Here is a 25,829-nt window from a genome sequence, read left to right on the forward strand (position 1 = left end):
CAGAAAGGTAATAAAAACATCATCAAAGTAGTCCATTTGTGACATCAGTGGGTTAATTAGAATCTCTTGAAGCATCGAAAATACATTGTGGTCAAAAAAAATCACAAAAACTATGACTTTATTCAGCATTGTCTTCGTATTCAGTATTGGTCATGAATCAGCGTATTGATTCATGATACGAATCGTGTGTCAAACTGCCAAACTGCTGAAATCACTTGACATTGGCGATCCGAATCATGAATCAATACACTGATTCATAACCGTTCAAATCTTTATTTGAGGATTGAAAACCAAAACACTGAGTCCGTGTGGATGAAACAGGGCCGGCGTTTGCTAAAGGTGAGCTAGGCGGGTTGCCTAGGGTGACAAGTGTGTTGGGGGCGCGAGCGTAAAACCGTGAAATGGCGCTCTGTGGCGCGGCAGGATTTTGAAAAAATTCCTGAATCGCCGTGGACAAGCACCGAATGCCGCCACCAGTGTGTGTATACACTCATTGAAAAAAATGTGTTCGAATTTTAAAGACATGGCGTGCACTGCATGGTGCTGAGCTGAGCTGAGCGTCCAGTGTGCGACCACCTTCAGGATTATTTCCCATTAACCATAGAATCAGAACAAGCGAAATACAACATAATGTTTATTGAACATGATCATCCTAGGGCGCCCCCCTCTGTCACACGTTTAATTACTTATCAACCTGATTATTAGTTTGAATTTGATTATTGGTGATTATTGATTATTGGTTCAGGCGTTAGGTCAGGCAAGTGCTCATCCCTTGCGCGTTCATCAAAAATGAAGCGTCTAAACCCGCAGATGCACCGGTACGGAAAAAGAGAAAGGAAGAAGATCAAAAGAAAGCCCAATATAGAGGTTAGTCTTCTTATCTCAGCCAATAAGTTGTCAAACAAAATAAATAACATAGTATTATCAATATTATCAACTAACATTGGACGTATTGGACATTTCATTGCTGTCACTAAGCTACCACTAGCTAGTTTTCTACGTATTAGCTACTACGTATTACAAACATAACTTCACTGACAATAATCTACAATAACCTACATGGATGTAATTTAAATATCAAAAGTCCAGTACGTTATAAGTGTATCATATCTAGTTATGAAAAGTACAAATGCTCTCTAGTCTCTTTACATTCATTATAAATGCATAAGTTCTGTTTAGTTCATAACTAGTAGGTGCATACACACACAGCAACCATTATGGTGATAGGCTAGTGGTGTTCGTTCTTCGGTATAGTTTCCTTTCAGAAATATAACAAAATATGTGTGTGTGTGTGTGTGTGTGTGTGTGTGTGTGTGTGTGTGTGTGTGTGTGTGTGTGTGTGTGTGTGTGTGTGTGTGTGTGTGTGTGTGTGTGTGTGTGTGTGTGTTTTAGAGGGTATAGTTAATCAGGTTTATGGGTCATATTTTGCTCAAGTGTCCTTACAGGTGCTTTAGAGTGTTTTTGCAAATTCCATCTCGCCTAGGACAACCAAAGAGCTAGAGCCGGCCCTGGGACTAAACGCTGATACGGTTCAAAATATATACGTATACAGTTAAACGCGTCTCGGTGTGGACGTGGCCTTAATTTTGTCCATCAGGAATTGATGGAGGGACACAATAATGTTTTTAATTAAACATTACCTCCATTTTTTTTTCCCGCCATTGACGGAAATGTCCAGCTTACTGTGTTTTCACTGTTACATAGTAAGGGGCGATATTACGAATATTCGGAAAGATTACTGAATCTTCAGATCAAAACATGGAAAAAAGAAGCAGAAACAAGCAATAAAACATTAATTCACATTGTAGTCATGTAAACATGATTTTCTCAGCTTTTTGTTCAAAATGTTGCTTTTTAAATGAACCAGACCCACATTCAGCTGTTTATGACAATGCATGAAGCTTGGATACAATTTTTTTTTTCTTTTGATATACTGCATGTTTATATATTCATACAGCAAAATATTCTGGGGCCCATTATTTTTTTGTGCAAAAAATGCTGACAATGACTGGCAACTTTTTCAAAAAATGCTGCTGAGGAAGAGTTAAAATAATACTTATAATGATGTGCACAAATAAACCATTTTCCATAAAAAGGAATTGTCAGTTTATATTTCATGGTGGTGAAGTGCTGTGGTAAGTGCTGTGTTTGTGTCTTACAGGCCGTCATGGCAAGTGATTTTGCCATCACATGCTTTAAACACCTGCAAAGACTGTTGCTGGTTCACGGACACTGGTGCTACTCAAGACTGGCCAACATGGTCATCTATTTCTTCTACAAGAATGTGGTAATTATCACCATGGCAACAAATTTTGCTACATTTAATATAAACTGTTTAAGAAATGAGTGATGTGTGGCTTGAGCATTTATGCAACCACCTAGTAACAACCTAGCAACAACCTTGTAACCACCCAAAATAGCAACATGCTAAAAACTAGGGATGTCCCGATCAGGTTTTTTTGCCCTCGAGTCCGAGTCATTTGATTTTGAATATCTGCCGATATCGAGTCCCAATCCGATACTTCAATAATACATTAAAAAAGAATAAAGAAGAGCGAAAAAACGAACCAGGATGTTCCTTATTTTTTATTTTATTCACCTTATTTTAACATTCAACAACTCTAACAAACAGAGAACTTCTGTGAGGTAGATTGAACAATCAAGTAATAAATAACATAAATTCTTCACTTTTGGATTTTAGTGCAACAGTAAATATAAAAAAGTCCGGGACCGGATTTGCGCAGAGCAGGAAGTACAGTCGCGATATCAAAAGCCCGCCCATACTCTCACAGATGCAGAACAATTAATTATGTTGGTGTGAAATAAACAGTTATGGAAATTAAATTAAATTAAATAATCTGCTCCCAAAAATCCCGAAAAAAGTCTGTTAGTGCCTCAGTGACAACTTCACTCAGAGAAGACGTGGATCTCAGCTGTCAATCATGACATCACACAGCCGTTTTTATAGCATCAAATAACTAACTAAAACTAAATTTATTTAAAAAACAAACACTTGAAATGAAATCATCATGATGATAACTGCCTACAATGACATAAACTAACTTTGGGGAAAAAATATTTGAAGTGTAATTTGATTGAAGTGTAATTAACAATGCTTTTCAGGTGTTTAAAGGTGTAACATTAGTTTTTAGGTAGAGAAATTGAATAGAGTAGGCTAATCAAACTGTTTAAATTAAAGAACAATCCTTACAAAAGCTATTCAATCAAGAGCAGTGAGTGATTCCTTATCTTTTGTTTGACATTAAACAGACAGCAGTAAAGGCTACTGGCCCTTTAAGACCTGAAGGAAGGCGCTGCGTCGTCTTTCTCGACTGTATAAAGTCCTCTTAAAGGGGGGGTGAAATGCTTTTTCATGCATACTGATCTTTTTACACTGTTAAAGACATGGAATCCCATACTAAACATGGACAAAGTTTGAAAAGTTAAGGTGGACGTTTGATGGGAGTATTTCTTTGTCAAAAATACTACTTCCGGTTAGTCATAAGTTTCGGCAAGTTTTTTGCGATCATGCGTCCCCTTTGACGTTAATGGGGGCGGAATTTCCTTGTATGGGCCTTACGGACAATTCTACCGGAAGAGCGTGAGAGAGAGAGAGGGAGAGAGCGAAAGTAACAGGCTACGCCCATCAAAGCGCTGGCTTGTAGGATGCGCTGCACAGGTGATGTGCACATAACAATGTCACCAAAAAAGTGCGTTTTTGGTTGCCAGACCAAGACAGTCCTGCACAGATTCTCCAAAAACCCCGCGGTAAGGCAACAGTGGATGGAATTTGCTTTTCCAGATCAGCAACTGAGTTGCGCGAATGTTTATATCTGTTCGCTGCATTTCGGTGCCGACTGTTTCATAAACAAGGCCCAGCTCGACGCCGGATTTTCCCGATCGCCTAATGCTGAATGATGGAGCAGTCCCAACGATAAAGGTCCCAACGTTAGAACCGCAGGCGGTGAGTAAGACTGCTTCAAATGTCTGTGTTTTTTGCCTATGCTCATCAAGTAGCCCAAACATGATCACGTATAGTTAATTGATCAATGGAGCATGCGATGTGTAGTGCGTGTACATTTGTTTAGCTGGCCACTATATGTGTAACTTTATGTTTGTGTATTGTATAGCACTCCAAACAACAATACACAAAGAGTGAGGAAATATGTTGAACTAAATAAGCGCGCTTCTTCATTCAAATGCGCTACTATTCCGTGTCTTTCTATGTAAACACTAACTTAGCCTGCCGTGCAAAACCAGTCCGCTTAATAACGTTACAATTGTCTACACATACCACGCGTAAACACACACACGTGCACAACTGCACTTCCCACATGTACACCTTCAAAGACAAAAATATGACGATATAATTCAAGTATAAATATGTAAATAACACAAGTCGCTAAGCATATTATATAGTTAGTGTATAACTTGTACCACATAGAGACGTCCTGCTCTAGTCGTTTTTGCTGCTGCTCCTGTTCAACTGCAGCCTCTGGGTCTGATTCCGGATCATAGATGTATGGCTGTATCTGATTAAAAGCCATATTTTTATTTTGAATAAAGTTTTTCCCGCTGTTAGGGATGACACAGCTTTACGACGCACTCGACTCAACACAACAGCGGCGTGCACACGTGATTATTTAGCTCCGCTCACACGACACGCCCCCACCCGCTCTGCTTTTTTCGGAAAGACTCGGAACAGCGCATCTTTCTTATATAATTATAAAAAAAATAAAGACTTTTCGGAGATATGCAGGATGCAATGCTACTCTATAGGTACTCAAGATTGACATGACACTGACTGAAACTGAGTGTTTCACCCCCCCTTTAAGGCATATTCAGACTATGTCTGCTTAGATACTCATCAATATGGACATGTTGACATACTTCTTGTGTGAGTTGGTCCGTTTAAGCGCAAGACTTGAAAGAATAATTCAATATTTTCGCGCTGTGAGATGAGTGCGTGCTTCCGGATGATGCACAAAGACAGATCAGCGCGCGCCTTCTCATTCGCGTCTTCTGGCGGATATACCTGGATGATGACTGTGAAAATGACTGGTCATATTCGAACACACGGCAGCACTTGCATGAATTTAACAAAGTTTACACAGATAGACCGTTTTGCCCATGTTTTTCTTTTATTAGCGCTGTTGTAATGCATCACTGAGGAGCCAGCACGTGTATCCATCTACAGAAACATACATAAAGCATTATTTTCAAGTTACAACCCATATTATTGATGCGTCATCAGATATGAGATGAACCACGGTGCAAGTGCACACCTTTTGCACGGCACCCCGGAATTGAAAAGTTTGTTTTTTATTTTATTAATTGTATGTTGTCTGCATCTGTATATTGTTTGTGTAGACTTGTGTAGAATCAGTGATTATAATGGATTCTATTCGCTTCTGACGTGACCCTCACATCCAGTGCAGGCAAATGTCAGCTGTTAAAGGAACTGTATGTAAGAAATGTATTTCAATTAATCATAAAATTGCCCTGATATGTCACTAGACATTAAGAAATCATGTTCATTTCAAATACTTATATCACTGACACCAGTAGTCCGGTCAGGATATTGTCATTTAAAAGTTGTTGTTGCAGCCCTCAACTGATGTTGATGTTGACATGTTGTGTTTTGACCTGAAGCTCCACCCTCCACCTATCGACCAATCATGAAGCCAGTAGTGTTTGGGCACCCGGGTTGCCAGATCTGCTCTAGTTACCACAGCTGCAGCTACAAACGTTCCTGCTGATCCTGCAGAGGGATACTGCTGTAATTTGAAAGTGATTGCAGTACCAGTTTTGGCCACAATCTTACATACACTTCCTTTAAGCGACTGAATGCCAGTGGGTGGAGCCTATGTTTTGGTGATGTATAACTATTTGTCGATGTCTTGCTCTGTTTAAAGGTGCCCTAGAATGATTTGAAACAATATGTTAAATTGTTGTCTGATATCTACATAGAGGGTAAGTGGCTTATTTAAGGGGAAACTTGTCCAGATAGAGTTTTACAGGTCCATTTACAACCCTATAAATTGTCCCTAGGATGTAATGTTCTGTTTTTGCCTTATTTGGAAGGGACAGGAATATTAATGTTGAGCTCTGCTCTTATTGGCTTATTTCAGGAGCTCACAGCTCACAGTAGTTCAGTAAAGCGGCTCATGAGTCCTGACCGTCCTGACACAACACAGACCGACTAAATGAAACTTTAAGCAAAACATCTCAAAGGGAGATTGATAAAATGCAGCTTATTTGTTTATTTGGTGTTTTCAGAACATGCGGTTGCCAGATTTCAGTAATTAAATCCCCCAAACAGAGCTTTTCTGTAAAAAGAAACCTCTATACTCTCCGATTTTTACCTAAACATGTCCAATCTGGCAACCATATGCACGCAAGCTCTCTCTTACGCACGGACGATCTGAAAACACCAATAAACAAGTAAGCTGCATTTTATCAATCTCCATTTGAGATGTTCTGCTTAAAGTGCTTCATTCAGCCTACATTTTTGACTTGTCTTCTTTCTTCAATGATATTGCATGTTTATATAACGTTACTCACAATGTAGGCTAATGTTACGCAGTGACTGTAATGTAGACTAATCTGAAAAACTAATTTTAGAAATCAAGTGAACGATCTAAGCAAAGTATCTACGGTTGCATTTTATAATACAAAATAATATTACCCTTTGTCATTAGACACACTATTTAGTTTTGTATGGTACTTGGAGTTTCCTATTGTTACTGTACTAGCATCTTGCGATATCTAGACAATGCTGTCTCTCTAAGAAACTTTCATTTTAAGCAGAAATTGTTTAAACAGTCAATAAGTGGATACTTACTGCTTGCAGGAATATAGTTACCCCTTTCTTCAGTTTAAGACGCTGAGCAAAACTTGCTTGAAATGGGCCGAACAAATGAACGATCTTGAATTAAATTGTTGTGGTATCCGATTATAAACATTAACCATTACTGATGACATGTTTTATCTGTGCGAAGGGTATAAGTCTCCTGAACAGCCTGGAACTTGAAAGTGTGTCCATGCGAGCAGCATGTTTTGATGATTAGCTCCATTTCCGCCTGAAAATGCACGTGTTTGGACAGATGCAAATATTGGGGGCGTGCATATAAATGATCCCCAACGCTTGCGTCATGGTTGGGTTTATGTTAAGAAGCAATTTTTTTTCTGTGGAGTTTTGTATTCACGAGATTTACGTAAGAAATAGGAGGCAATGTTTGAGACTCACAGTATGTGATGTCCATGTACTGAACTCTTATTATTTCGCCATGGCAAGGTTAATTCAATTTTTATTCTAGGGCACCTTTAACGTGTATAAATTATGTTCTGTTTTGGTTTAGTTTTCACTAAACCTGGGTCTCTGGCATGGGAGGCAGGCACTCTAACAAGGAGGCTAAGCCTCTAGCAGCCTCTAGCGTCAGTCAGTAGAGCCCCTCTTGAGATCAGGGGAGTGAGGTTTACACACACAGCTCTTACTGTACAACAGTTACACTCACCCCCCAAACGGAAGGACCTGGAAGGACCTGCAATATCAAAACTAGCCATTTTTGGAGTTTGATTAAATAAATGCTTTATTTATAATGAGGCAGATGTTTTACGCTATGAAACTTGCAGGATGTTTGTACCCATACGGAAATGTAATATATGTCTATATATGAAATATCAATATATGCGATATATGTGAAATATAAAGTAAAACATATATGAAACATATTAGAAATTGGAACAATTCCATATATTGACATATATATGTATCCCATATATTATATATGTTAATGTATGTATAAAACATATTTTGACATATAGGTCTTATATATGAAATATCCTAATATGCTCATATAGAGTAAAAACATAAATGCACATATATGCACAGCATCAGAAATTCCATATATTGACATATATCTTTAGTCCACATATTATATATGTTTAAATTATATATGTGACAAATCATTATCACTGTCAAATGCCGTAGAGTCTTAAAATATATACTATGTATAAAACAAATGACATTTAAAATATAAATATTTATAATGTTATTTATTGTCAGGTGAGGCAAGAGATTAGGGACTCAAGGGTGCAGAGGTTAATGGGCTTTTTATTAGACTTTTTTTTTTTATTAGACAATCGAAACAATCAAACCCCTTCATGCTTGTAACTGGCTCGTCTTAGTTTTTTATACAATAAGAGATACTCAAAAAAACGGGAATTCACTTTTGCCTGTAGTTTGTGTTCAAAGTAACTGTAAGATTCTCAATGAGGGAGTGAAAATAAATTGTATCTATTTAACCACTGAATGAGATAACATAGTAACAATTAGCACATGGACAGAAATCCAAGACAGCATTGTGAATATCAAAGCTCAACACTATAAGTAAACAAATAAACAGTAAATCAATTCTAAATAGGGCTGGGCGATAAAACGATAACGATAATTATCACGATATAATTTTCCTCGATAAAACGATAACAACAGGTCGATAAATTCTCGATATAATGCTTACGCGCTATGCGTAATGCTGCGCATGCGTATTGCAGACCGGGCGTCTGCGTGCTGCACGCGGTAATGTTTACAGTCTGTGGCTGACCATATGGCTGACAGGCTTGGAGGATCGGAGATAAGTGGAGCGATAAAAATGAGCAATAGTGAAGAAAATTCAGCGCTCACGGCCAGCTCGGGGGACACAGATATCGTTGACAAGTTAGTTCGCTCAACTTGAGTGGTTTGGAGATATTTTAGCGATCCCATCCGACATATAACAGAGCGACGTGCGTGGACTGCTTATCATAGGTTCACGTTCACCACAGGAATTTAATTATTAAATGATCGTGTTTCTTCAAAGTCCTTCCATATAACATGCAGCCCAACACAGAATCTACATTAACTACATTCACACACCGGCTTATTACCTTGTTAGCTGTAGTGGGTGACTTATTTACAACAGGCTAACGTTTCCAAACTATAATCACTAAAACATCGGACTTGTACATCGCTATCATAATTGTTTGTCTTTGGTGATGTATTAATGACTCCGCATCGCCTGTATCAAAAGAGAAATAATGTCATCTGGTGTTTAAAATTAATAAAATAGACTAGACAGCCCTTACTGGAGATCCACAAATACTGAACTTTTCTCTCTCCCGACCAGCCCACTGTCGGTGAGGTGTGTTTGTGTGTGTGTGTGTCGGTGAGATGCACGGTGGACCAATCCACTGTGAGGCAAGAGAAGGGGCCTCAAAATGTTTCTTAAAACGCTTTTTTTTTTTGACCGTTTGCGTTTTTAGTGTTTACTTTCACAATTAAATATATATGATGCAATATTGAGCGTTTTTGTTCTATTTAAGCTGCGAAAATCGTTCACAGCAGAACCGCAACGCGTCTCACAACAACCTGTGTAAATGAACGATTCATTGTTTGAATGAATCGTTTGAATGAACGACTCAATGACTCGCTCATTAAGACGGCCACCTGCTGCCACCTACTGGTGGTTTAATTTGATCTTTAAACATACTTTCCGACATGTCTTATTTGTCTATTCAAAACTACAAATCTCAAAACATTATTTAATGCTGTTGTAATTTTTCAGTGTAAATTATTTAATTTGAATGGTAACAGCCCTTATAGTGTTTTATTTTAATTAAATGTATTGATCAAAATTACAAATATAAAATGAAACATGAAGCTTAGCCTATATTTAATAAGATTAAGGGAAAATGCCCTTTATAAAAGGTGAAAATATCACATATTTCAAATGATGCAGATTTAAATATGTCAAAGCTGATTGAACACTGGTGAGAATATTGCTTCAGAATAAATTATATTTACAACACACAAACACACACACACACTTTTCCGGACAAGCTAATCTTTTACTTGGACAAGCTTGAACGATGTACTTGTTCGAAGGACAAGCACATGAACATGCTTAATGTCAAGCCCTGTATAATGATATATTATTGATATATAGTGTTGAGTAAAAAAATGCTGACCACAGTTAAGATTTTAATAAATAAATCTACCTCAGTTTAAATAAATTGTTCACTTGTTTGGGAAGTGTTTGTCATGTTTTGACAATAAAGGATAGTTTAAAACCACAGCTAACTGTTTGTTTTCTACATATTTCACTCAGGAGCAAAAATATGCCTTTAAACTTTAAAGAAATAAACATTTTACATTTATCGTGATATTTATCGATATCGACTGATATGCTAAATTATATCGTGATAATTTTTTTGGGCCATATCGCCCAGCCCTAATTCTAAACCCAAAATACTAGTGATACACAAACAAAAAACAGTACCAAACAATTCAAAATGCCCTAGAGGGAAAAGGATATACAGTCTGCAATGCAAGTCTCTTGAGTGTTGTAGAAGTCCCAGTCCTAACAGGCAATGAAGATATACAATCCTAAATCCTAGATTAGGCGCCGGCACAATCCAACACAGGTCAGAAGTAGGTATCAGTGCACTCAAGCCCCATAACAGAGTCCTCTGCGAGCTTCTCTGCAAACTTCCAAACACTATGAATTAACATTTTTATGGGTACATAAAAATGTGCATTTGAACAAGATTGTAAAGCATTAGAATGTACAATTCACTTAACTCTCAAACACAATGTGATTCAGGCATTTTCACCCATGCTCCATTGCCATGCCTCTCCTCTATGCTACTCGTAACCTTAAAACCACTTCCTCCCTCTGTTGCCCTCTAGAGGACAGGATGAAAAATGTCACCCATGTACCAGAGTAACCGTTACATGCTACACAGTACAAAACATGAAAGTACACGCAATGGCTATGATGAGCACAAGCCGCATGCTAAACAAACAACCCTAAACACATGGACAAAAGAGTGTATACTGCCCAAGCAAAACTAGATGCTCACACAAGACCAAGCGAATGCTCAAACTGTACACTTACAATGGGGAGAAAAACACACATGGAGCTTTTAATGTCCAAAGCCTGAACCAAAACCAAATTATGAAATGCCAGGATTCAAACACCACTATATAAATCCATATAAAATCCAATACAAGCATACTGAATGTTTGCATATATTATGTTTAAATAAACTTACATATATAAATTCGACATATATTGTTTACATATATGGCATTAACATACAGTACCATATAAAAAATCATCATATAAATAATTTTAATATCTGTATATATAATAATTATTCTATGGGTATTTCATACATGGTATAAACCTATATCTTCATATATCGTGAGAATGTATATATGCGCTAATAATGTATTGCCTTATATGAAACATATATGACATCACTACTCGGATATAGGGACATATATGTACATATATTACATTTCCGTATGGGTAATGATAGGACGACCTCTTATATGTCAGAAAATCAAGGGAAAATGGACTTCCCATGTCGTGAAAAAAAATACTCTAGCTTGTCATCATTTTTCACGATGTCCCTGTATTTACTGTATATTTGATCAAATAAATGAAGCACCAACACTCACTAACTAACCTGTGTCATCTCATTTAGGCGTACGTGAATCTGCTGTTCTGGTATCAGTTCTTCTGTGGCTTCTCTGCCACAGCCATGATCGACTACTGGCTCATGATATTTTTCAATCTGTTCTTCACCTCGGCTCCTCCCATCATGTTTGGGATAATGGACAAGGAGGTGTCAGACTTCACTTTACTGAGCCTGCCCGAGCTCTATAGGAGAGGACAGCACTCGGAGGTGTGGAACTTATGACAATCTATCATTACTATATACAACCATATTAACCCAGTAAGGTATTTTTGTTCGAAAATGCAGTAGCACTTTCTGTAGATTTAGACATTCTGTTGACTATAAGTAACTTTGCAACTACGTTTCAACTTGTTATACTAACGCTAACCCTAACCTAACAGTTTACTAATACTCTAATGAGAGTTAACTGAAGTGCAAAGTTACTTAGTTAGTATTGGCTAAAGTGGCTATTGAAATAAAGTGTTACTGAAAATTCAAATTAAACATGAATTAGGAGTGTTAGAGAATCAATTCAACGCAACCATGGCAGTTAGTTATATTTCCTAAATCCATTCTGCTATTATTTTCATAACAAATTCCATAGTATGTTTTATAGGAACAAGAACCTAACCATGATAATGCAATGCATTTAAATGTTTGATTACAGGGCTACAGGCGTTCAACGTTTTGGATCGCAATTCTAGATGCTTTCTATCAGAGTCTAGTGTGCTTCTTTATTCCTTACTGGGTGAGAACATCTGTTAAGTTATTGTATCATATGTTTGGGAGTAGCATGTTATCTGATCGCTGCTTGTACTTTCTCAAGACATACAACGGTTCAGACATCGGCATATTCTCGTTCGGCACTCCCATGAACACGGTCTCTCTGTTCACCATCATTCTGCATCTGGCCATTGAGATCAAGAGCTGGGTGAGTTTACGCTCCACTTCATCACTGCAGAACACCATCACACGGCATCTATCATCTCACATTCACTTTGTATAGACTGCGGTCAGGGTACCGCCATATTTAATCCTTAACAGGAATGAAAACGAGGCTGTGAGGGATAGAATACAGTACGTTCAGTGGACTGTAATGTTTAACAACAATACTATTCTTCCTATTTTCAGGAAAATAAACTTTCAGCGTATAAAAATGTGATCTTCAAATTTTGTAGATGAAAATAAATACAATTTGTTAATTTAAATATGGCTTCTTACCTGACTAAGGTCTATTAGTGCAACTTTTTCTTTACCGATTAACATTTAAAATATATTAATATGATTGTGAATGATAACACTTTGATCAATCATGTTTTTAAAAGGCTCAGTGGGTTTGTTGTTGTGTTCAATAAATTTGCCGTTGTCCTTCAGCCACAACACAATGTTTGCTTTCCCTGCATCTTACTCTTATTATTTGTTACATACACTACCAATCAAAAGATTGGGGTCAGTAAGATTTATTAAGAAATTTAAACCTTTATTCTGCAAGGACACATTAGACTGATCAAAAGTGAGAGTAAAGACATTTATACGTTTAAATTATGTTCTTTTGAACTTTCCATTCATCAAAGAATCCTGAAATTTTATCACAGTTTCCATGAAAATATGAAGCTGTCAACTGTTTTCAACTGATAATAATAAGCATCAAATCATCACATTAGAATGATTTCTGAAGGTACTGAAATGATGCTGAAAATTCAGCTTTAATCACAGAAATAAATTACATTTTCAAATATATTCTTATAGAAATGTTATAATGAATTGTATTTTTGTTTTGCTGTATTTTATTGGTTAAATAAATGCAGCCTTGGTGAGCAAAAGAGACTTCTTTTCAAAAACATTAAAACATCTTACTGACCCCAAGCATATGAACGACAACCAGATGTGTACTACCAGAATACAAGTATGTTCTTTTAGTGTTTAACAATAATCATATCTAACCTACTTCTTACTTTTTGTTACTTTAACTGGGTGGGCCAAGTCTTTGAACACAGAATAGGCATTTTGTGATGTAAATTGAGTTGCTTATTAGTATAAACCCAATTCCATAAAAAATTATAAATACAAAAAGGAATCTAATAATTTACACATCTCATAAACTTATATTTTATTCTCAATAGAATATAGATAACATATCAAGTGTTGAAAGTGACACATTTTGAAAAATCATACCAAATATTAGCTCATTTTGGATTTCGTGATAGCTACACAATCCAAAAAAGGTGGGGCAGGTATGAGGCCGAAAAAGTTAAATGTACATAATTATAAGGAACAGCTGGAGGACCAAATTGTACTTAATTAGGTCAATTGGCAACATAATTGGGTGTAAAAAGAGCCTCACAGAGAGAGTGGCAGTGTCTCTCAGAAGTCAAGATGGGCAGAGGATCACCACTTCTGTTCTGCAAATAAATGTTTTTAGAAAACATTTTTTTGGCAAACTGGGACGCCATGTCATCCAGACTAAAGAGGACAAGGACAACCCAAGTTGTTATCAGCGCTTAGTTCAGAAGCCTGCATCTCTGATGGTATGGGGTTGCATGAGTGTGTGTGGCATGGGCAGCTTACACATCTGTCAATGCTGAAAGGTATATATCCAAGTTCTAGAACAACATATGCTCCCATCCAGACATCGTCTTTTTCAGGAAAGACCTTGCATTTCCCAACATGACAATGCCAGACCACATATTGCATCAATTACAACATCATGGCTGCATAGAACAAGGATCAGGGTACTGAAATGGCCAGCCTGCAGTCCAGATATTTCACTCATAGAAAACATTTGGCGCATCATAAAGAGGAAGATGCGACAAAGAAGACCTAAGACAGTTGAGACAATTGGGACAAGAATGGGACAACATTTCTATTCCTAAACTTGAGCAACTTGTCTCCTCAGTCCCCAGATGTTTGCAGACTGTTATAAAAAGAAGAGGGGGGGATGCCACACAATGGTAAACATGGCCTTGCCCCAACTTTTTTGAGATATGTTGATGCCATAAAATTTAAAATCAACTTATTTTCCCCTTAAAATTATACATTTTCTCAGTTTAAACATTTGATATGTCATTATGTTGTATTCTGAATAAAATATTGACATGTGAAACTTCCAGATCGTATTGTGTTTTTATTCACAATTTATACACTGTCCCACCTTTTTCGGAATCGGGTTTGTAGCTTATTTTCAATTAATTATGTTTTTTTTTAACACTTTAGAGGTTTTTAAGGCTACAGCATGCCTAAATTATTCTCTATGTAAAATATTTTTAATGAAATTACCCCTTTTTTGCAGACTGTGGTGCATTGGGTGATCATGATCGGCAGTGTGCTGGTGTACTTCATCGTGACTCTGGCCTACAGTGCCATCTGTATCAGCTGCAACCCTCCCTCCGACCCCTACTGGATCATGCACATACAAATGGCCGATCCCATGTTTTATCTCGTCTGCATTTTAACAACTGTTGTTGCTTTACTGCCAAGGTAACCAAAGTTTAGCATAACCATTATGTGTGTACAATAGCATCATATCAGTGACGTTGTTTAGATGCCATACATGAACACCAGGGGCCCTATTTTAGCGTTGGTCTAAAGCGCAGGTGCATTTCAGGTGTGTCCATTCCCACTTTTGCTAGTTAATAATAGAAAAACAGCCTGGCGCATGGCCCAAAACTCTGGATGTTTCATTGTCAGGCTCTGGCTCAAATTAGTTAGGCAAAATTGATGCCATGTCTATTCATACACTGTATATAAACACTTGACAAGTCGTAATCCAGTAATGGTAATAGGCATTCCATTTGCGACATGTGCTGCATGCAGTAGACCAATCACAACTGACTGCCTCATCTGACCAATCACCGCTGGTTAGCATCACACACATTCTAGGACTTCTACATTTTTGCTCTAAGGATATTTTGCAAAGCATTTTAGTGCTAAAACTAGCTAAATGTTAGGGGTAGTCAAGAGGACTGCACAGTCACTAAGACCAAATCAATCATAATGGCTGTTGCAGAACTTTCTCCCCTTTCTCTCTGCCACTTTGCTTCCTATCTATTCACTGTCCAATCATAAAAAGGCAAAAATGCCAATAATAATGTTTATTTATTAAATAAGTATCCTAAAAAAAAGGAAATAATGTCTGATTAGGCATACCTGTAGCCGTTGATTCACGCTTCACACTTAGAAAACATAGAATAGAGTAAAAGAGTAAAATAAGCCTATTTGGCGTGCTGTCCGAGGGGATTGAGGGCTTGAACTCAGAATTTAGCCCTAACCTGGAGTTCTCCCCTGAATCCCCAGCTGAAAACAGCATCCCCCCTCCCCCTTAAAGAAAGTCAAAGAACAAAAGGAAAAGGGGAAATCACTCACTGCTCTTGACTGAATAACTTTTGCAGCTTTAATAAAGATTAATCTATATTTCATTTATAATTCATGCTGTGCAGACTGTGAAGTGTTTGCTAATTTATTTAATTCCATATATCCTAGCTGTTGGACCTACCAACAAATCTTAAAGCACTGTTTACATTTTTACATGGGTCAAAAACAACGAAAACAATAACTTTTTGTGCATTTTTGAAAGGGCAAATAAAAATCTGAACCGATCTGACCGGGCCAAAAGAAATGCCCTGATATATTGAAGGGCAGGTAAATGTGACATTTATTATAAAGGATTTATGTGAAGATTGATTTAAGTTCACTTAAATTAACATTTTTAAAGCCTAATAAATATTAAAATTGATAGCTTTCAATTATACTGTAATGTTGAATGCCTATAATTAATGGCTAATGGCTTCTGTCATCATTTAATCACCCCCAGTTATTCCAAACCTGTATGAGTTTCTTTCTTCTGCCAAACACAAAAGAAGATATTTTAAAGAATATTGGTTATCAAACAGTTGACGGCCATTGACTTCCTACTAGGAAAATAATACTATGGAAGTCAATGGCTGCCATCAACTGTCTGGTTACCAACATGCTTTAAAATATATTCTTTTAAAAATCATGTGTCCTCTTCTGTCCTCTTTAATCAAAACAACTTCTCCTTCCTCTTGAAGCAACATCTTTTCTCTGATGAGGGCGGGATCAACCTGTCACTCACATGAGATCCACCAATAGCAAACCACAACCATTCAATCAATTCAAACACTGCCCTACATTTGTTCTTGTTCGAGAAGCTGTTTCACTCAGATATACATCACAATGGGGAACATATACTATCGCAACTTCCGTTTCATGCCCAATTTAAGATTTTATTTTGCACAAAAGGTACATTTTCATATGCAATAAAAATAAAACATGAACATTAAATTGAACTCTCTGAAATTAACAAATCCTGTATCCAAAATGGGACATCCACAACAAATAAAACTATGTATTTATTTATTTAATTTAGAATGAGAAATAATGGAGAAAAAAAATCAAGCTTCACACATTTGTAAGAGCTCAATGGCTTTTGCGGTGAAATAAGTAATGACAACAGTCTTTCAGCCTTCTGTGTTTTCTAAAAGCTGCAAATCTAGTATCCCATTAGGCCATATACAACAAAGTGAGGTACTCCAGTTGTTGGAAAAGAAAACATTAAAATGGAAAAATACTTATGTGTATACTAAAAAAATATTATACTGTGTTCAGCTGTGTTTCAAATCAGAGGCTGCATCCTTCGAAGGCGGCGAAGGTCGGACTGAGCATCGGACTGAGCAACAGTCTCGTATACAGGGTATTGTTCTTGTTGCCTAGCAACTGTGACAACTGCCGTTGATGAGTGGCCCGTTAGAAAGTTATATTAAACTGTCTGAAAACAAAACAGGGTTTACAAACTGTAAATTATGTTCACCACAGTTAATTTCTGTATATAATAGAATATAAACTATATATATAATCGTACCTTAGTAAGATGTAAGTCAACATTTGAACCAATTTAAAGTTTTTTGTATCTTAAGATATTTAATTTGAAACCCAATACTTACATTTAAAAGTGGAATTCTGCAATTTCTCTTAGAAAATCCTGTCGTCACTGGTGGGCAATCAATTCTAGGGTAGGCAAGGACACAAAGGAAACAAAGGCAAATTTGAAGGAGCCTTCAAGTTGGGACAGCCTTCGTTGTGCCTTCGAAAGATGCAGCCTCTGAATTAGGACGCAGCTATCCACAACTTTCCTGCAAGTCTTAGTGGGCGGCGCCATTACAATCGTTACTTCCGGTTGATAAAAATAAATAGTGCTATTCGCGAGAAGTTGGACGCGTAAACATTTTGAATCCATTCGCTTCATTCACTACACAACAGATACAAATTTGCGTCATGGGAGGGTCTTCTGCCAGGCAGCGGCAGTCATCAGAAGGACGAGCCGAGTTAAGGCTGCTCTCGCCGGGGTTAATGAGCGCTGAGCGCCTGGGTCTCACACCTCCGAAATCTTGCTTCCATAAACCATGCAACATAAACGGACCCGTTTGACATGTTGCCTAGCACCCTATGGACTCTATTCAATGCCCAACAAGCTATAAACTCACGAAATGTGATGTAGAAGTAATATTTGTATTTTAATATTTGTAATTGTTGAAATGTTGTTCATGTCAGACATTGTCAGTAGACTTTTTTTTAATCAACCTGAAAATAGATGCATGAACTTCAATGAATTTAAGTGCATTGTAATAAAAATTTACATTTCATTGCTGTAAATGTAATTATTGAGTTTATATATTAGTTTAAACTATTTAAAATACTGCAGTAAAACTATATAATTTTTTGCAAGGGTATGTTTATTGTTTTCAATCATTTACAGATTTAATGTGTAGCAAGACCGCTCTAACAGCCTAACGTTACTATCCCAGCACAACCGAGTGTGGCGCGGGATAATATTTGTTGGGTGAATGCGGGCGGCAATATATTATTGTGTGCGAGTTGTGGGAAAATACAATTATTTTGAGGGACTCCCGCAAAGTGGAAATATAAAACAAAATAAAATAATTAGTTAGAAACAACTAAACCTTTATTTATAATAAAATAAAACCGATTTACAGGCGCATGGACGGAAGGTAACTCTCGCGTGGTTCATAGGAACAGCCAAGCCTACCACACAGTGGCAAAATGTCTGCGCCGCGTAACTCAGATGAACCGCTTAGTGCTACAGATATTAGTAAGTTCTTGTAAGATAGTCAGATCCATGCGACCATCTGGGACATGTGATCATTTTGCCTGAAGCGTTGTTATAAAAGTCTACTCCTGAATTCTGATAATACAACCAAGCGTTTAGCTGAAAACAGTACAGACTAACGTAAACCAGAAGTTCGTTACCGGCTTGTTCTACGTTGCCATAGCCATCATGGGAAAGGTCAGAGTTCGGGAAAGTTGTGGATAGTGCGGTTGAACTTTGTGCGACCAGCGTTGTGTGAATTCTGACTCCGACCAGCTGTAAAAAACCTTTATGTACTTATAAATCAACTTTTTTTCGGAGAGCCACGACTGCTGCACCACACCTGACCATTGCAGATTAAAGAGGTGTGTTCAACTTGAAGTGGCGCTGCACAGACTGATTGCCGTATTACATGAAAGTAACGTGACGTGGCATGAACGCAGCAAATTACATTTGTTCATTTTATCGAACCTTTAACCTCAGAAACTTTAAAAGTGTCATGAACTGGCATTTAAAATTTTTTATACTGTTGTCTGAGGTCAACTAATGATGTTCGTGTGGTTTTTACATTCAAAAACATCATAACTAAGAAGTAATAGGTTATTTTTTACAATGGTTTTAAAGGCTTTCTCCTGAATGCTGGGTTTTGATGGGCGTGCAGCACTGGAGACTCGGAAGTAAACGCCCACGGCTAGGATTGGATAAGATTTGCATATTTAATGAGCTCCAGCTCCTGTCATATCTATGCCCCTGTCAGTTCAGTTCACATGAGGGAGGGGTTGTTTTGAAAGCGGCAACCGGAATGGTTCAAGTACATCTTTATCAAACAAACACAATGATTTATTTCTCATCCACCTGCGATTGATTGGAATATTATTTTTTGTATTACATAGCCAGCACAATCGTTCGATATCAGCGCTAACCGCGCGCACACACATACACGTGCGCAAGCGCGTCCTTCAAATGTCATGGAGAGATAGAATAGCAGAACAAGATAGGAATATTAAAAGATTTATCGGTCTGCCGACGGGCTTCCGTTTTGGTAGCCCGTCTGGAAAACACACAGCTAAAAGAGAAGTCGCTGCCAAAGGAAAAAGATGCGAACATGATCGTTTTCTGGGTCTATAAAAGCTTTTCTTTGACTAACAAGGACGTTTTCAGCTCTAAAACTTACAGGATAATCTTACATTACCATGACCTTTTATATATCAAAAGCTCAAGGGAAAGTTTATTTCTCAATTCATCACCCCTTTAATCTATGGTAAATGGACTGCATTTATATAGCGCTTTTAACAGACCCTATGGCCATCCAAAGCGCTTTACATTTTTGCCTCACATTCACCCATTCATACACCGACGGCGATGTCAGCCATGTGAGGCGCCATCCAGCTCGTCAGGAGCAGCTGGGGTTAGGTGTCTTGCTCATGGACACTTCGACACTTGGTCAGGTGGAACCGGGGATTGAACCACCATCCTTTTGGTTTGTAGACAAGCTACATGAACCACTGAGCCACTGCCGCCCCTAAATCTAAATAGCTTCTTCCTCATGCAGCGACTTCTCATTTCTGATGAGGGCAGGGCAACCTGTCACTCACATGAGATCCACCAATAGCAAACCACAAACATCCATCAGTTCCCCATGAACAAACGCAAGTTCTGCCATACATTTGTTCTTGCTCGAGAAGCTGTTTCACTGAGATATACGTAACCATAGGAATGATATACTACCACAACTTCCGTTTCATGCCGACTAAGATTTTATTTTACACAAACCTTAATAATTTTTTAACAATGTATCATTACACCCCTAATGAACAGAGGAATTCAAATGCAATATCCTCCTTTTTTTGTATTTCCTCTCAGCATGCCCACTTATCTACCACTGTTTTTTTTTCAGGTACACCTGGCATGTCCTAAGGGGAACTCTGGCACCCTCCCCTCACCTCCGCGCACAGCAGCTAGAGCGGCTCCCCCCCTCCCATCGGGAGCAGCGGATCAGAGAGTGGCGTGGTCTCCGAGACACGTGTATTCCTCCTTCTCTCAGATCCCAGGAACACAGCTCCTCTCCCTGCCCCGTTGCATAAAGTACACGCCACAGTCCGGCACGCCACACAGAGAATGACAATGCCGCAAAGCTTGAATTTTTAATTCAGAAAATAGCCAACCGATACTGATGTTTTGCACACATGGATGCGCTGCAGAGGGAGCGTCCGGCTGCATTTGATGCCGAGTTTACAGTGCTCAAGCACTTCAAGGAATGAAGCTGGGCTTTTCAATATTGAATGTGCTCTTTGCGCTCACAAACCATTTGCATGAATTTCACATGTTCCTGGGCGGCTGTTATGAACTCAGTCCACACTTGATCAATACTTGCACATCATTTCTCTAAGGCGTGAATGTAATCTGTTCAGTGGATGCAGCTGAGCCTTTTCCCTTCTGTGAAACCCACTTCCTGTTGTCGTGTGGACCACATTGGTATGCATTTGCGCTTTGAGCTGCTCATGTAATAATTGAGGTTTGCAGATGTTACATAATATCATATATTCAGAGCATTCTGTGCATGCTGACATAAATACAAGCACCACAGTGAGATTAAGGAGGCTGGATCTTCTTCTTAATTCCTAATAAATGCTTTGGTTCATAAGACATTGATGATATCTGTGTACGTATGCGTGTAATACACTAGATCACACAGTCCTGCACCGACATTTGAATATTTAATTGCACTGCTGACGTCTGGCTGACGTTCTTCACTCATGACGGGGTCAGTGATGACCTCACGCTCAGACAGATCATAGCCGAGTGAGCGTGTCTCTTTTCCCCGTCCTTCCAGCATGTGTGTAACATACACCACAGTCAAGGCTCAGTACAAAAAAGTGTCCATGGCTGCTTCTATTTGCAGAAACCCAGGGCGGTTTTATGTAATGATGTCAGACATGTTTCTGAACGGGTCGCTTCTGCTCTCTGGTGGCAGTCTGATGAACAGCAAACACAATCATCCATTTGTTAAAGCCATGTGACCGTTTCATCTCACTAACTGAAGGATTTCTTTAAGACAGGAATAGGCTTTTAATCAAAAATAAACTGATAAATTAAACTATACATAAAAAATGATATTGTGATTTTTAAACATTTAATATTTACTAATGAGGTATTATCTTATTATTTAATATGCACACATTTGTATTTTATACATGCCCCCAAACAATTATTTTGTGAAAAGCATAATTTAAAATAATATTTAATAAATGTTTGTAATGACATCGTGTGTTGACATTTGTAATTAAATATTATGTTTGAAAAATTAAACATTTTAATACAATTCAATAAGTAATATTTAAAAGAATGGGTTTCTATATCTGTGTTTAAGTATAAGAGTTACATTATGATTTGTGTCTATAATATGTTCTTTAACGGGTCAGAAATTGATGAATCAAATATTCCTTGAGCTTACTAGTATGATGACCTCCTATGTAAATGAGGTCATAATACTAGAAGAATGTCCTGTAAATTCAAAAACAGCTTGTATTGAAACCAAGCCCATTTATGATGTCATAGATTGGTGAAAGACCGCCTCTGCAGAAGATCAATCATTACCACTATACCCCTGCCCACTGATTCGCATATGACAAGTAGTAGGTAAATAACACACGTGACTCTCGCTAATACTGGATCTAGCGACTAAGCTATAAACATGCCTTTGAAGTGTGCAAAATGTTTATGTGTCAGTAAATCAAATCAGTGACTAAATGGTCACCTTCACATTGTTTCTTAGACTGGGTAAACCCAACCTGATCTGCCGGCGATTTGATTTCGCCCTGCAACTCAGTCTGGAAACCTGTACATTAATTTCTACTGCTTCTGTTACACTTTTCCGGGAACCGATCACAAACTGGCTGATCCACCTGGCGCGCTATTGGGGGTTTAACACGATGACAGATAGAGAAATGATGGGTCGTTGACAGTTGATCACGCTTCTTGTTGTCTGATTGGTTGAAGGACTAACCAATTGCATACAGTCATTCAAATAATGCTCGTTGATCACACCTCTTGTGCAGTAGAAAATACAGAGCAGATTCCCAGACCAATGTTCAATTTTAAAGGGTTACTTCAGTGATTTAGCATTAAGATTTGTATTTAAACTGGGTCATTAATGTAGTAGAAATGTGAAATTATTTTTGAATTTGGTGCCTTCTAGACTGAGAAAAGACAGACAATGTATATAAAAGAATAAAAGACAACAACTCCCATAATGCACTTGCTTCGCTGCCCCACGAGGCTACTCCCAAAGCCCCCAGTACTGGATTACTTTCCCACCGCGTTCATTTTCATAAAATCATTTCAGTTGGAAATCAGACACTACAATTAAAAACTGAAAGTGTCTGTTCAATATAATTTGAGTGAGCCGACCGAGTGTCACGGCACAAACGCAGCAGGGGTCAGATTTAGTGTCAGGAAGTTTTTTTCCGCGAACCGGTTGTCGGAGAAGAACTGAACTTCTCGACACTAAATCTGACCCCTGCAGCATTTGTGCCGTGACACTCAGTTCTTTCGAACAGTTTGTTTCAATGAACCGGTTAAAAAAAACTGATCACCGTTTTTTTTTTACATCCTTACGTAATGACGTAATTTCTATCATCCCTGCAGATGAAAATACATTCAAACACATTCATATAAAGTATTTGTAATCAAAACTTAGTATAGTAATAATTATTATTGTCATTATCATCATCATCTTGGATACGTTTTTTCAGTTATGTTTTGCAAAAGCACTCAATACAGCCACTGTCATGCAAACACTGATGTTTTACACAGATTAAATACATTTACATTGACATAACATAAACTTATGTTATAATCATTAAACTAATACAAATCCTAGGTGCACCCATGCTCATATTATCAGCATCAGCTGTCCGAGAGAAATAATTTGGTTCAAGACGACTCTATCACTCATAACTTAGTATACCAGCTCTCCGATAGAAACGGTTCTCGATTCTATACCGGTGATCTGAGACATCGGATGTGTCCGATAGAAACGGTTCTCGATTCTGTACTGGTGATCCGAGAGATCGAACGTGTCCGATAGAAACGGTTCTCGATTCTGTACCGGTGATCCGAGAGATCGAACGTGTCCGATAGAAACGGTCGACTTCCGAATATCGAATGTGTCCGATAGAAACATTCTATCGGACTATCGAATGTGTCCAATAGAAACGGTTCTCGATTCTGTACCGGTGATCCGAGAGATCGAATGTGTTCGATAGAAACGGCTCTCGATTCTGTACTGGTGATCCGAAAGATCGAACATGTCCGATAGAAAAGGCTCTCGATTCTGTACTGGTGATCCGAAAGATCGAACATGTCCGATAGAAACGGTTCTCGATTCTGTACCGGTGATCCGAGAGGTCGTACGTGTCAGATAGAAACGGTTCTCGATTCTGTACCGGTGATCCGAGAGATCGAACGTGTCAGATAGAAACGGTTCTCGATTCTGTACCGGTGATCCGAGAGGTCGAACGTGTCCGATAGAAACGGCTCTCGATTCTGTACCGGTGATCCGAGAGATCGAATGTGTCAGATAGAAACGGTTCTCGATTCTGTACTGGTGATCGAACGTGTCCGATAGAAACGGTTCTCGATTCTGTACCGGTGATCCGAGAGATCGAACGTGTCAGATAGAAACGGCTCTCAAATCTGTACCGGTGATCCGAGAGATTGAATGTGTCAGATAGAAACGGTTCTCGATTCTGTACCGGTAATCCGAGAGATCGAACGTGTCCGATAGAGACGGCTCTCGATTCTGTACCGGTGATCCGAGAGATCGAACGTGTCAGATAGAAATGGTTCTCGATTCTGTACCAGTCATCTGAGAGATCGTACGTGTCAGATAGAAACGGTTCTCGATTCTGTACCGGTGATCCGAGAGATCGAACGTGTCCGATAGAAACGGCTCTCGATTCTGTACCGGTGATCCGAGAGATCGAACGTGTCAGATAGAAACTGTTCTCGATTCTGTACCGGTAATCTGAGAGATCGAACGTGTCCGATAGAAACGGTTCTCGATTCTGTACCGGTGATCCGAGAGATCGAACGTGTCAGATAGAAACGGTTCTCGATTCTGTACCGGTGATCCGAGAGGTCGTACGTGTCAGATAGAAACGGTTCTCGATTCTGTACCGGTGATCCGGTACTGGTAATCCGAGAGATTGAATGTGTCCAATAGAAACGGTTCTCGATTCTGTACTGGTGATCCGAGAGATTGAACGCGTCCGAAAGAAACGGTTCTCAATTCTGTACTGGTAATCCGAGAGATCAAATGTGTCCAATAGAAACGTTTCTCGATTCTTTACTGGTGATCCGAGAACCGCTGCAACCCGTTCCTGACTCGAGAACCACTGTATCAGTGTGTGTGCTGAGCTGCGAACTGCTAGCCTAGAAATCTAGACGCACCCTAGCGGCAGCAAATTTAATTTGCCCGCAAGTGTCGTCTAGGAACTCTCAATACCATTCTGAGTCGGCGGGCGGGGCCATAATGACGACGGCCGAGTTGCTTCTAGTAAACACAGAAACTGGCGAACGGCGGCGGTCTTTCGAATCAGCTCTGAAGGCGACTCTGGAAGACTTGGAGTTAAGCTTTTCTCTGAGAAAAGAAAAAAGAGCGGCACTGAAGTCATTCTTAAAAAGGGAAGATGTGTTCGTAGTTTAGCCGACCGGATACGGCGAATGTTTAATCAGTCAGTGAGCTCTGCTTCACCTTCGTTGCTTTGGTTGGTGTAGCGCTATCCTATCGCGTGCAGAGGGAGTTTGAAAGACAACCGTTTATCCCGCCCCTCAGATTGAGCTCTGTCTATGGTGAGTTTCCAGACCAAACATCTTGATGTGGGTCTGGCTTGTCAGGCTAGCGAACTGCTGCAAGCTGAATATGTAGATATCAAACCTACTGTTTTGATTACATTTTAAAATGTGTATCAACTTAGAAATTAAATAAGAAAAAAGCTGTTTCTGAAAATATCATACATTATTGATAAAACAAATAAATGTTAAGTTTGACCGTTTTACAATCCATTGTGTTTCCAAACTTTAAAATAATACAGTGATAAGACAGCTTTATGTGATGTTTCCTAACGTGATTCGTTTTATACACTTTAAACCTGCATTTCGGTCCTCTGAACAAATAACTCGCATGCTCAGCTCATCG

General features: G+C 38.6%; 1 protein-coding gene across 1 annotated transcript in view; it reads left to right on the top strand.

The window, feature by feature from the left end:
* The window catches only part of atp10b (ATPase phospholipid transporting 10B), a 74,934-nt gene extending 53,140 nt beyond the window's left edge, over positions 1-21,794 (top strand). The window contains exons 16-21 of the mRNA XM_067457962.1: positions 2,162-2,287; positions 11,533-11,733; positions 12,173-12,253; positions 12,332-12,436; positions 14,795-14,982; positions 20,526-21,794. Of these exons, the coding sequence (XP_067314063.1) occupies positions 2,162-2,287; positions 11,533-11,733; positions 12,173-12,253; positions 12,332-12,436; positions 14,795-14,982; positions 20,526-20,712 (888 nt within the window). The 3' untranslated portion in view covers positions 20,713-21,794. The remainder of the gene's footprint in view (positions 1-2,161; positions 2,288-11,532; positions 11,734-12,172; positions 12,254-12,331; positions 12,437-14,794; positions 14,983-20,525) is intronic.
* The last annotated feature ends 4,035 nt before the right edge of the window (positions 21,795-25,829 follow it).

Source organism: Pseudorasbora parva, chromosome 11, assembly GCF_024679245.1.
Source record: "Pseudorasbora parva isolate DD20220531a chromosome 11, ASM2467924v1, whole genome shotgun sequence".
Lineage (NCBI taxonomy): Eukaryota > Metazoa > Chordata > Actinopteri > Cypriniformes > Gobionidae > Pseudorasbora > Pseudorasbora parva.